Consider the following 13,704-nt stretch of genomic DNA (forward strand, 5'->3'; position numbering starts at 1 on the left):
AAGTAGATAGATGCTTGATGACCAGCATGGAAATAATGGACCAAAAGACCTCTTTCTATACTGTAAAACCCAATGACTCTGTGCCTCTGACCCTATGATTTGATTACCTACTAATGCTGAAAAAACGATGTGATTTTAAACATCAACACAAGCACAGGTGATAAGTTTTAAAATGAGAATTGATCTGGTGCCGATTGGAAGAGCAGACAACACAGTTTTGCTTAAAGAAAGACCTTAGCGTCTCTCAGGCATAGAATTTAAACCTGAAGTAGTTGTTTAATTGTTGACTCAAATTCTGCAACAGTGGCAAAGTTTGTAGATGTTAAGACCTTGGTGATTGGCCATTGTACAAAGCTGTTTTTCTCGCTGGGCACTAATTTCAAAGTTGAAAGAGACAGGGCAAGAGAGCTTGCAGTGTCCTTGCTGTTTATATTTCATATTTCTTTGTTTCTGCCTTACTGCTCAAAGCAGTTGTTAATATAGGTCAATTTATATATTTGTGAGACTGTTCCTTGTCCTTCCAGGCTGAATACTCTGCAAGTAACCTTTCATCTCTCAGTATGTAAATTTATCCTGCATCTGTGAGTTAAAGGTATGAAAATTTCATGGCATTGTCTGCATTGAGTGAACTAACTCCATGGAGGCTGATATCCCATCACCAATTCACCCTTCATTTACATGTGCATCAAACAGGGACTCTGACCAGATAGCAGAGCCAGTCCCTAGGATGAGGAGAATCCCTGAGACTCTTATTTATATCTGTCAACCACGACTCCCTGATTGGCCCAGGTTAACATTCCCAGTCAGTGAACTCGTACTCATTGAGATCCATGTGACTAACCTCGTTCCTATCACGACATTGACTTGGCTGGATTTAGTCTTCAGGAAATATTGTAATCTCAGCCAATGATTCCATGAGTTTTCTGGATTTGCCTCAAACATGGCCAGGTGATTACAGCAACTATTTTAGGACAGTATTTGTCCTTTGTTAAAACATTTTCCTTTCCATAAAGGTCTGACAATCAGATGTTGGAAGTGCAGTATTGATAATCCACTTTACTGTTATTACAACAGTCTACTGGATGTGGCCATTGTTGCAAGGCTGGCATTTATTTTGTATCCTAGTAGTCTGAAAGACACGATGTCTTCTCAGTCTGTTGCCTTTTTTGTTGTTCTCAATTGCTATGACTGAGTGGCTGGCTCATCACCTCAAAGTGCAGTGATTTGACAGTGTGAAACGGTAATTTCAAAATGTCATCACAATCGTGTTGACAGCATTAGGAAGGTAGATTTCTTTCCCTAAAGTAAACATTTAGAACAACCTGTCAGCTTAATTTTACTGACATCAACATTTTACTTTCAAAATTTTTTCTAATGAATTCAGATGTTCAGACTTGCTGCGAAAACTCTCAATATGACAATCAACGCATTATTATTTCAATATTTAACTCACTGCCAGATCTCTTCTAGACATGTCCACCTTGAAGAAGTCCTGCTTCTCTCTCCGACGGGATTTCCCTTCCATCTTTCTTCTGGTCCATCGATATTAATTTCACTGCCAGCCCTGGTGTTTGACCAAGTATTTGCTGAAACTCATTTCCACAGCCATACTCACATTCCTCAGTGACTGCCTCCAGCTCAGACTCACTCCACGTGGATTCCAACTGAAGTTTCAGCCCTCATGTTTTGAATCCTCCCAGGATCACAGATACCTCTGTGATATTCAACGTTCCATGGACGGCTACTCTTGCCACGTCCTGAGATCACACACAGTGCCATGCAATGTCACATGCACACTCTCGACCTTTCTCTCCAACAGCATTGCAACACAGTGGCTCAGGGCTGCACCACTCCACAGTTCCATGCCATCCTCCGGCTCATTCGTCACACTAACAAGAAACTTTTTTCTTTTCCTTGCGGACGTCATGGCCCACAAGATGCAACAACTCAAAGATACTCATGGCCCTCTGGAATCTTCCTCTCCTCCCCTTCCCCTTGCTCCAACCCATCCCCCAGCACCACTTTCTGTCACGTAGCCTTCTCTCCTAAACTTCCACTGTCCAATGTTAAACATTCTGTACTCAGCAAAGGCCTCAGCTTTATACCTCTGCGTTCCCACCTTAACGAATTTTGGGCACAACATGACATCAAGCTCTTCTTCTGCTGTCTTTGTCTCCATGTCCATTTTTTTGGGCAAGAGTCCTCTCCCCATCCCACCAACCCCTTTGCCCAGTTCCAACACTCTGCCTCCACCTGGACCCCTCCCTTTGGCCTTTTACCTGCAATCGATCTGTTCGTGGAGAATTGTCGACGTAATATTAGTCACCTCAATTTCTCTGTCCACCTCACCAAATCCAACCTATTTCCCTCCGAACTAATTGCACTCCGTGCGCTTCGATCTAACCATGACTTTGTTATTATGCCTGCCGATAAAGGTGGTGTTATTGTAGTCTGGCATACTGACCTCTACATTGCAGAGGCTGAACACCAGCTCTCCGATACACCTCCTGTCTTCCCCTGGACCATAACCCCACCATGATGCCTCAAGCCATTGTATCTACTACAGTAACAGACCTCATTTCATTCAAAAATCCACAAACAGGACTGTCCAGGTAAACCCATTGTTTCACCCTGCTCCTGCTCTGCAGAAGTCATCTCTTCCTACCTTGACTCAGTCTTCTCTCTCCTTGTCCAATCCCTGCCCACGTACATCCATGATTCCTCTGATGTTTTACTTCAGTTTCAAAACTTCCAGTTTGCAGGGTCCAGCCACCACCTCTTTATCATGGACGTCCAATCCCTTTACACGCCCATCCCCCACCAGGAGGGACTTAGGGCTCTGTTCTTCTTCCTGGAGCAAAGACCTGAACTGTATCCACCCACCGCCATCCTCCTCTGCTTGGTCAAGTCATCCTCACTGTAAACAACTTCTCTTTTAACTCCTCTCATTTTCTTCAGGTAAGAGGGGTGGCCTTGAATGCCCTCATGGGCCCCAGTTATGCCTGCCTCTTCATGAGGTATGGTGAACATTCCTTGTTTCAGTCCTATTTTGCCCCCACCCACAACTCTTTCTCTGATATATTGATGATATCATTGGTGCTGCTTCAATCTGTCATCCAGAATTGTTAAAGTTCATCGATTTCACTTCCAATTTTCACACTGCCCTCATTTTCACCTATCTCTGACTCCTCCATTCCCTTCCTCAATACCTCTGTTTCCATTTCTAGGGATAGACCAGCCACTAATATCCACTACAAACTTACTGATTCCCACAGCTACCTGGACAATACATCCTCACACCCTGTTTTCTGTAAAGACTGCATCCCATTCTCTCAGTTCCCCCGTCTCCGCCGCATATGTTTAGATGAGACCAACTTCAACAAGGGAGTCTCCAAAATGTCCAACTTCTTCCTCAACCGAGGATTCCGCAGCACTGTTGTCGACAGGGCCCTCAACTGGGTCCAACCCATCACCGACACTTCCGCCATCACCCATTCTCTTCCCTCCCACAACAGTGACAGGGTTCCCCTTGTCCTTACCTACCATCTCACCAGTATCCACATCCAGAAGATCATCAGATGCCATTTCCGCCACCTCCAGCGAGATGCCACCACAAGACACATGTATTCCCCTCTCCTCCCTTGTCTACCTTCCACAGGGTCTGTTCCCTCCAACACACCCTGGCCCACTCTTGCTTCACCCCTCCCCCAGCCCTATGGCACCTTCCCCTGTAACCAGCAACGGTGCAACACCTGCCCATTTACCTCTTCCCTCCCCAATATCCAAGGGTCTAAACATACCTTCCAGGTGAAGCAACACTTCACCTGCACTTTGCAGAATCTAGTCTACTGTATTTGCTGCTCACAATGTGGTCTCCTCTACAACGGGGAAATGAAGCGTGAACTGGGTGACCACTTCACAGAACATCTACATTCTGCTGACAGAAAAGATCCTGAGCTACCTGTTGCCTGCCACTTTAACATAACACCCTGTTCTCTGGCCAATTCTCTGTCTCAGGCTTGCTACAGTGTTCAAGCGAAGCTCGAAGCAAGCTGGAAGAACACCTCATTTTCCACTTGGGGACCCTGCAGTCCTCCAGACTCAATACTGACTTCAATAATTTTAGGCCCTAACCTCTCCCATGTTCTAGCCCCCTACGCCACAAACCAGGCCTTGTTAACACTGTCGAACTACACGGTAAATGGAAAAGCCCTGCGGAAAATTGATGCACAGAGAGATCTGGGTGTTCAGGCCTATTGGACCCTAAATGTGGCAGCGCAGGTCAGTAGAGTGGTCAAGAAGGCATACGACATGTTTTCATTAATCAGGTGGGGTTTTGGGCACAAGAGTTGGCAGGTCGGGTTACAGTTGTATAGGACTGGTTCGACCACATTTGGAATACTGCGTACAGTTATGGTTGCCACTTTACCAAAAGGATGTGGATGCTTGGAGAAGGCACCGAGGAGGTTCACCATGATTTTGCCTGATATGGAGGGCACTAGCTATGAAGAGAGGTTGATTAGATTAGGATTATTTACATTAGAAGGACGAAGGTTAAGGGGTGGGAACCTGATTGAGGTCTACAAAATCATGAGAGGTATAGTCAGGGTGGATAGCAATAAGCTTTTTCCCAGAGTGGGGGACTGAAATACTAGGGGTCATAATTTCAAGGTGAGAGGTGAAAAGTTTAAGGGAGATATGCATGGAAAGCTCTTTACGCAGAGGGTGGTGGGTGCCTGGAATGCATTGCCAGCGGAGGTGGTAGAGGCAGGCACGATAGCCTAATTTAAGATGTATCTAGACAGGTACATGAATGAGCAGGGAGCAAAGGGATACAGATCCTTGGAAAATAGGCGACAGGTATAAATAGGGGATCTGGATCGGCGCAGGCTTGGAGGGCTGAAGGGCCTGTTCATGTGCTGTAATTTTTTTTGTTCTTTATATGATGCACCACCTATTTAGTCACTAACTGTCCCCATTAACAACTACTCACTGTCCTAGACAGACCGTTATCAGATCCTTTGTTTACCCAACTGCTCTTCTCTCTCTGGGCTCTATCCTATCATTTACTCCCTACTCCATCCCCTATTTTCTGCATATAAAAGGACATTTTCCCAGTTACCATCAGTTCTGAGAAGTTTCTTTGGACCCAAAATGTTAACTCTGATTTTCTCTTAGTTCATTATTTCATGGCCTCTCGAACCAACAATATAACAATCAGTGCATTATGAAAATAACTTTGCTGTATTAGATTTATGAGAAATCGCTAGACTGTATTGAAATAAACATTTTGTGAATAGTCATTAAATTTCTGTAAACCTACTTATATAAACTTATCACAAATTCTTTATTTTGCATAATGATTCCCCTTTCAAACCAGCAGACTTACTCATAAAGATCAGAAACTGAGCCAGTTTTAATGAGCAGTGTGTTGCCATAGATTGGGTAGGTTTCTTTGAAACGCCATATCTCCAAGTAGGTGGATTTTTTTTTTCAGTTTTAGGCTGGACTTTAAATGTTGAATTGGTTCATCTGTTGGAAATATAGCAGATATATTTTCTGGTGATTAAACTATATTTAATGTTATATATTAATGTTAATATTAATCAAATCAATGTTATGCCACAGTTCAAAGTAGAGTGAAAAATATTATATAGACTGTAATGACATAACAACAATATGTTGTTATTCCAGAACATGCTCTTTTCACTGTATTGATCCTTCTGATCCACTTAAAAAACTACAGATCACCGTTTTCTCTCCCCACCTCCTACTCCATTCCTTCTATCATACCTTAATTGGCTAAAGTTGATTAGGGCCTAAGAGATAAACAGTATCAGAGTATTCTTTGGTGCCCACTCCAGAATTATGATGATGAGGCCTAAGTATGAATTTAGGAGGTTCTTGAACCTGTGTATTCTGGCACATCATCACTGCTCACTACTGGAAATGTACTTGATTTTATTATTGGCTAATTTAGGTCATTGTCTGTCAATATAATGTATTTTGTTCTAAGTTTTGTTTTTATTTTCTCAATGTTAGATCATGTAACTATCAAGTCCCCATTGCAATCAGTTGATTTTCTGGAAGATTTGAATTCTATTCTTAACCAAGAATTTACAGCAACTGATAATGAGTGTCTGGACTGTTCAGGTAAGATATAAATTCACTTTGTTAGTTTAGAACTTGATCTAACCAGGCTAGTTTTATAAAATGATTGCAATGACTTTTTTTTTCAGACCTAAAAATTATGATATCCGAAAAGAATTAATTCCTGATTTATCCAACTGCAGGGCCTTAGTTCACAAATATCAGTCACAATCTTGAACAGTTCATCATTTACTCGTCCCTTCTGTGAATCTTTTGTGTGCTAACTATTGTTAATACAGTAGCTTGAACTTACATAGCACTTTGATGTAGAAAGCTTCCCTTCACAGAGGTCCATGGTGAATTGATGCTAAACAGAGAAAGTAAGTGGTGACACTTTTCTTTAATCCACTCATGGGACTGGCTGACCAGCATTTATTGCCTGCCCCTAGTTGCCTTTGCACTCCAGATTGTTGAGGCATCACCTCTGCAGAGTGAAAATTACTCCACAGAGGATGAATCTGCTGTCTTTTATCCCATTGTGCCCCTGCCACTGCTAAGATGATGCAGTCTAAAACCAGGCCTTCTCAGAATACAGTTTTATAAAGGTGGTCTTATTAGGATATTTGCACCCTACACCTCTGAAATTCAGCAGTATTTCACCACCTATGCTACAGCCACTGATGTGGTGCTGTGTTGGAGCACTAGCCCGGGCAAAGGCACACAGAACGCCAGCACTACTGGATTGCAGAATATAAGAACCTAAGATCTTCACATTTACGGCATTTAACCCTTTGAGTCTTCCATGCCATTTAAAAGCTACTGATCTATGAATTAACTCCACAATAACACAGATCTATCATTGGAAAGGTGTGGGCCATTCAGCCCCTCTAGCCTGCTCAGCTATTCACTTAAATCATGAAGAGAAGGCACGGTGGCTCAGTGGTTAGCACTGCAGCCTCACAGCACCAGTGACCTGGGTTCGATTCCAGCCTCGGGCAACTGCATGTGTGGAGTTTGCATGTTCTCCCTGTGTCTGCGTGGGTTTCCTCTGGTGCTCCAGTTTCCTCCCACAGTCCAAAGATGTGCAGGCCAGGTGGATTGGCCCTGCTAAATTGCCTGTAGTATTCAGGGGTGTGTGGGTTGTAGGGGGAATGGGTCTGGGTGGGATGCTCCAAGGGGCGGTGTGGACTTGTTGGGCCGTAGGGCCTGTTTCCACGCTGTAGGGAATTTAATCTAAAAAAATTTGGCAAATCAATTGTTTCCCAAGTTTAATTTCTCAGGAAAGAAACAGCAATTCTTTATTTTTGTGCATTATCTTTCTTACCTTTATATTCCCTAACCCATGAGTACTCTCTTCAGATAAAATGATGAGCAGACCCATATTACATTTATTTATCCCTCTTTTCTTTTTATGTCATCACGTTCCCTCGTAACCAACTTGAGATCTATATTTGTTATGGCAATCACATGGCATACCATTTTATAGAATGACTTTGCCAGGATTTTTTATCTACAAACTTTTCCGCAATTTCCTGTGACATGTGCAGATGTAAAGGCAAGAAATTAAATAATTTCCAGATTGCCTTGGAAGGCTTTCTCAAGGCCTTTTGCCATTCTTATTAAAATAAGTTGATGAATTACATTTTTTTTGCTTGTGTTTGCGGGCAGGGCTGTTCTTCCAGACAGCTGAAACCATCTGAGACAGTCATGCTGTTCACTTTTTTCATGCTGTTTTTTTTTCTACTTGCATATCTCATGAAGTTAATTAGAACCTTTTGAAAACAGTTGGCTTGAATTAAGTTCTAAATATGAATTTACTGGGTGGGGCCCTCTTGTGGTGCATTGGTAGTGTCACTACCCCTGGACCAGGTTCCAGCCCCACCTGCTCTAGAAATGTATCATAACATCTCTGAACAGGTTGATGAGAAAAATAGGTAGATAAAAAAATATTGAATGTATTGGATGGCCATGGTTTTGTGACTTATGTACTGTTAGTTTAGCCCATCTAAATAGTTTTATTTTGATTCCATCAGTTTGCTTCCAACTATAACATATGCCTTCTGCTCTTGACTACACTACCCAAATAAGCTCATGTTTTTCTACGAAGAAATAGAATTAAGCACTACCTGAGCGGACAAGGGAGTCACGGAGAGAGTGGTCCCTCCGGAAGGCATATAAGGGTGGGGTCTCCCAAAATATGCAATCTGACCCCATTACCAAAGACATTTTTCCCTCTCCACCCTTATATGCTTTCCAGAGAGACCATTCTCTCCGTGACCCCCTTGTCCCCTCCAGCCCCACTACTTCCGGCACTTTATCCTGCAACCGAAGCAAGTGCTACACCTGCTACACCTGCTTGGGAACCCTGCAACCCAAGTGTATCAATGTGGACTTCACACGCTTCAAAATCTCCCCTCCCCCAACCGCATCCCAAAATCAGCCCAGCTAGTCCCCGTCTCCCTAACCATTCCTCCCACCTCAAGCCCCATCCCCATCTCCTACCCACTAACCTCATCCTGCCTCCTGACCTGTCCATCCTCCCTAGACTGACCTATTCCCTTCCTAACTCCCCACCCACATTCACCTTCACTGGCTCCAACCCCGCCTCTTTGACTTGTCTATCTCCTGTCCACCTATCTTCTCTTTCATCCATCTTCTATCCACCTCCCCCTCTCTCCCTACTTATTTCAGAAACCCCTTCTTCTCCCCCATTTCTGAAGAGGGGTCTCAACCCAAAATGTCAGCTTTCGTGCTCCTCTGATGCAGCTTGGCCTGCTGTGTTCATCCAGCTCTGCACCTTGTTATCTCAGATTCTCCAGCATCATCAGTTCCTACTAGGTTTGTAAATAAATGGTCTATGTTGATTTCTAACAGTGAGAGAAACAATGTGGGTAAAGAATTCTGGGAGAAGACTTGTGATTATAATTGAAGAAACTAGCGTAGACAGAATAAGTTCTGAGTGGTCTGGCCGGTGTAAAAGTAGATTAATCTCCATGATTGAATGAAATGGATCCCGGCTGTTGAGTGAGGCAAGGAAGGAAATAGCAGGGATGCTTCCAGTAATTTTCAATTTCCCTAAGAGAGGTGCCAGGGGACTGAAGGACAGCCAGTGTGGTAATGTTGTTCAAGAAGCAGGGAAAGAGGAAAGACTAAACCAGGAATCTACAGACCAATCAGTCAAACCTAAGTGGTTTACTTACAAACTGTTGTAAGTAATTCTGAGGAACAGAATTAATCTGCATTTGAAGAGGTAGGGGTTAATCAAGTACAGTCAGAATGATTTTGTTAAGCGGAGGTCATATTGGACCAACTTGATTAAACATTTTGAGGAGGTGACCAGATGTGTAGATGAGGACAATGCTTTAGGTGTAGTCTGTGTAAATTTCAGTAAGGCTTTTGTTAAAGTCCTGCATAGAAGGTTGATAGCAAAGGTAAGAGCCCTGGGATCCAGGGAAATTTAGTTAATTGGATTGAAAATTGGCTGAGTGACAGGAAGATGAAGTTGATGGTCAAGGGATATTTTTGAGACTGGATTGGGATCGGTGTTAGGGCCCTTACTGTTTGCTTCTGATGCGGGATTAGGAGTGTTTTCAAAGGCATAAAAAGTTTACCTGCCAATGATTGGACCAAATTGTGGATTGACAATATATGCCCTGCCTTCATTCCAAACCAATGGCTATTTTACTTCATCACCACCAGTGCTCCCAGCCTGCAACGTCAGGCTTAGCTGGGAAACCAGCTGTTGGTTTGACAGACTGTCAAGTGGTACTTACCGTTGAAAGGAATTTTAACATATTCTGCAGTTAATTTCTCCCAGAGATCTGGGAAATCATACTAATTGGTGTAAAAATCCTCTATCGTACTGTCTTTCTGGCCTTTCATTAAATATAAGACCCATTTAAGAGCCTGAGAATTAACTATTTTTCCTAATTCTCCACCTGCTTTCCTGTATATTCAACATTATTGTGCATAAATAAAAATAACTTGCTGAACCACCAAGTAGAATTTGAGACTTCTGCATGTTATTTCTTTGTCAAATTAATTGGAGGATTTATTCTTCCACTAATTTCAGGGTTGCCATATGATACATTTTCAGAGGTAGCTCTAAAGGAATGATCAATTCTTGGGCCATTCATTACTGATACCACTGTTGAATCAGACGTCAAAAGCTATGAAGGAGGAACTCAGTTCCTTATTGAAGTATTCTCACGCTCCTTCCCAACTTCTTTTCTCAGATGCAGCAGTGTGACCACGGTCAGTAGGAGATCAGCCTGATTACTACCACTTAATACATTGATATTTATACAAATTAAAATATATGATTGTAATTCAGACTGCATCCTTTGGAGTAACCAAATTCAGATTTTCAATAAATCACAGACTATCACAAAAACCAAAAACAAATGTCATATGTGCAGTACGCAACAGGACTATTGCTAGAAAATCCTTTGTGATGTAAGGCCAGTGTTGTGGCAAGACAGCTGTAAAAACAATATAAAAGTCCACTCCACAATAGAGTGAGATCATTTTATTTGGATGTGGGTGTTCTGCATAGTGGTTTCTCAATCTCAGAATTTTAGTCACCATTTTTATTACACTTAGGATACAATAATCTTCATAATTCAAAAAGTTGTCATTGTATATTAATAACTACTGTGCTAGTTGAACGTCAGTGATATTTATCATTCAAAGCAGTACCTGCAAAACATTTCTAATGAAAGAGTTTACATTTATGAACATTAAAATGTTTACAAGCTACCACACAGGTGCAGCAGGTAATCAAGAAGGCTAATGTAATGTTAGCCCTCACTTCAAGGGGTTTGGACTATAAGAATAGGGAGAATTACTGCAGCTGTAAAAGGTGCTGGTGAGACCACATCTGGAGTATTGTGAGTAGTTTTTGTCCCCTTAAGAAATGATTTTATTTCAGTGGAGGCACTTCAGAGAAGGTTCGCGAGGATGATTTCCAGTATAGAGGGATTGATTTAATAGGAAAGGTTGAACAGTTTGGGACTCTACTCGTGAGAGGCGATTTCATTAACATATGCAGGATTCATAAGGGTAAATGCTGAAAGGTTGTTTCCTCTCATGGGAGAGTCTAGGACCAGAGGGTCTGGTCTCAGAATAAAGAGATACCAATTTAAGACTAGGATGAGGAGGCATTTCCTCTCTGAATTTTGTGAATCTTTAGAACTCCTTGCCATAGAGAATTGTGGAGTCAGAATACCTGTGTATACTTAAGGCTGAGATAGATTCCTGATCTGTAAGAAAATCGAGAGATACAGGGAAAATGCGGAAAACTGAACGCCAGAAATGTCAGATCAGGCACAATCTTATCAAATGGTGCATCAGATTGGCCTATTCCTGTTACTATTTCTTATGACCTTCCTTGCCTCAATCCATTTAAGAGCCTGAAAGTTGACTATTTTTTGCACTTGCCCAAGTAATAATTCTCCATCTACTTTCCTTTATGTCCAACATTATTGGGCATAGCTATAAATAACATGTTTAACTACCAGGTAGCATTTGAGATTTCTGAGTGTTATTTCATGTCAGATTAATTGGAGGATTTATCCTTCCACGAATTTCAAGCTTGCCACGTGATACATTTTCAGAGTTAGTCCCAAGGGAATGATCTGTTCTCAGGTTATTCCATTGCCTTTACTGCTGTTGAATCGGCCATTATAAGCTGTGAAAGAGGAATTCAATTCCTTTTTCATTTATATCCACCGGTCTAATTTATCTTCACATTTTGTATTTTTTTAAATTGTTTAATTTGCCTCCCTTGCTTTTTCTTACTTCACTTGTCTCTACCCTTATCTTTTCCTGACATCCGGTTTAACTACTTTTGATCTATTTTGAATGAGCCATGCGCTGTTCTTTAATTTCAAAAATTTCCATCTGGTTTCTTCCCAATTAGATTCCGTACTCGAGGGCAAAACTTTCAGGATCCTGATGTCACGTTTAAATTTAGGTCCCAACATCACACCATGTCACAACCACTAACCAAATATTGATTATTGGCCAGGTCTTGTACAGAAAGTCTGATGCTGAAGGAGATGAAAATGATCATTTAAAAGGAACTGATCTAGTCAGGAGTTTTAGTCCCAATCATAATGTGTTATTTGCGTACTCTTTCAATTGTACTACACTCAGTAAGTGGTTCCACCTTGACAGCATTTGTCAGAGGCTGGTTAAAATGTTACCTAGATTCACCGGTCATGAGGATCTATGCAAGATTAAAGAGTACTTCTTGTTTTCATGTTTGATGATGACAACACATTGAGGTTCTGGACGTGAGTTTGCTCGCTGAGCTGGAAGGTTCGTTTTCAGACATTTCGTCACCATTCTAGGTAACATCATCTGTGAGCCTCCGATGAAGCGCTGGTGTTATGTCCCACTTCCTATTTGTCTGTTTAGGTTTCCTTGGGTTGGTGATGTAATTTCCTGCGTTGGTGATGTCATTTCCTGTTCTTTTTCTCAGAGGGTGGTAGATTGGCTCCAACTCAACGTGTTTGTTGATGGAGTTCCGGTTGGAATGCCATGCTTCTAGGAATTCTCGTGCGTGTCTCAGTTTGGCTTGTCCTAGGATGGATATGTTGTCCCAATCAAAGTGGTGTCCTTCCTCGTCTGTATGTGAGGATACTAGTGATAGTGGGTCATGTCGTTTTGTGGCTATTTGATGTTCATGTATCCTGGTGGCTAGCCTTCCGCCTGTTTGTCCACATTGGACACTACATTGGACAAACAGGCAGAAAGCTAGCCACCAGGATACATGAACATCAACTAGCCACAAAACGACATGACCCACTATCACTAGCATCCTCACATACAGACGAGGAAGGACACCACTTTGATTGGGACAACACATCCATCCTAGGACAAGCCAAACAGAGACACGCACGAGAATTCCTAGAAGCATGGCATTCCAACTGGAACTCCATCAACAAACACATTGATTTGGAGCCAATCTACCACCCTCTGAGAAAAAGAACAGGAAATGACATCACCAACACAGGAAATGACATCAGCAACCCAAGGAAACCTAAACAGATAAATAGAAAGCGGGACGTAACACCAGCGCTTCATTGGAAGCTCACTGATGATGTTACCTAGAACAGTGACGAAACGTCTGAAAACTAACCATCTGGCTCAGCGAGCAAACTCAACCTGAGCTACAAATCTTCTCAAAACATTGAGATTGTTAAAAAGAGTGGTAATTTACTGCAAAACAGATTGAATAAGCGAATTTGTCATTGCTGATCTTTCATGAGATAACCTTATTGTTGAGTAAGCCTTTCATGAAAAATGCACAAATGACACTGGGCATGGAGCTTGGTGATGCATTTGTTTTTGGAAAACCAGTTGATTTGCATATTGTGTAGTCAGGGCCTCAATCCATCTCCTAAAAATAGCTGTTTCTGACCAGAGTTTTAGATAAGTAATAGTGGCATCAGGTGATCGGAATTAGAGAGAAAAGAAATACAAATTAAGGTGAAAGTTACACAAACAATTTTCTAACCCTCTTGTTCACTGGCTGGTGCTTGGAGGTGCTCCACTTAGATAAATGCCACCATCTTCTGTTACAATCACAGGGCCACCACTCACTCTAAC

The 13,704-nt window shown here is 42.1% G+C and overlaps 1 protein-coding gene across 3 annotated transcripts in view; it reads left to right on the forward strand.

Moving 5' to 3' along the window:
• acox3 (acyl-CoA oxidase 3, pristanoyl) overlaps nucleotides 1-13,704 on the forward strand; it is a 182,939-nt gene that overhangs the window by 109,178 nt on the left and 60,057 nt on the right. For all 3 annotated transcript variants that reach the window (XM_059645781.1, XM_059645786.1, XM_059645790.1), the window contains one exon: nucleotides 6,043-6,153. In XM_059645781.1, coding sequence (XP_059501764.1) covers nucleotides 6,043-6,153 — 111 coding nt within the window. The remainder of the gene's footprint in view (nucleotides 1-6,042; nucleotides 6,154-13,704) is intronic.

The sequence above is a fragment of the Stegostoma tigrinum genome, chromosome 1 (assembly GCF_030684315.1).
Source record: "Stegostoma tigrinum isolate sSteTig4 chromosome 1, sSteTig4.hap1, whole genome shotgun sequence".
NCBI lineage: Eukaryota > Metazoa > Chordata > Chondrichthyes > Orectolobiformes > Stegostomatidae > Stegostoma > Stegostoma tigrinum.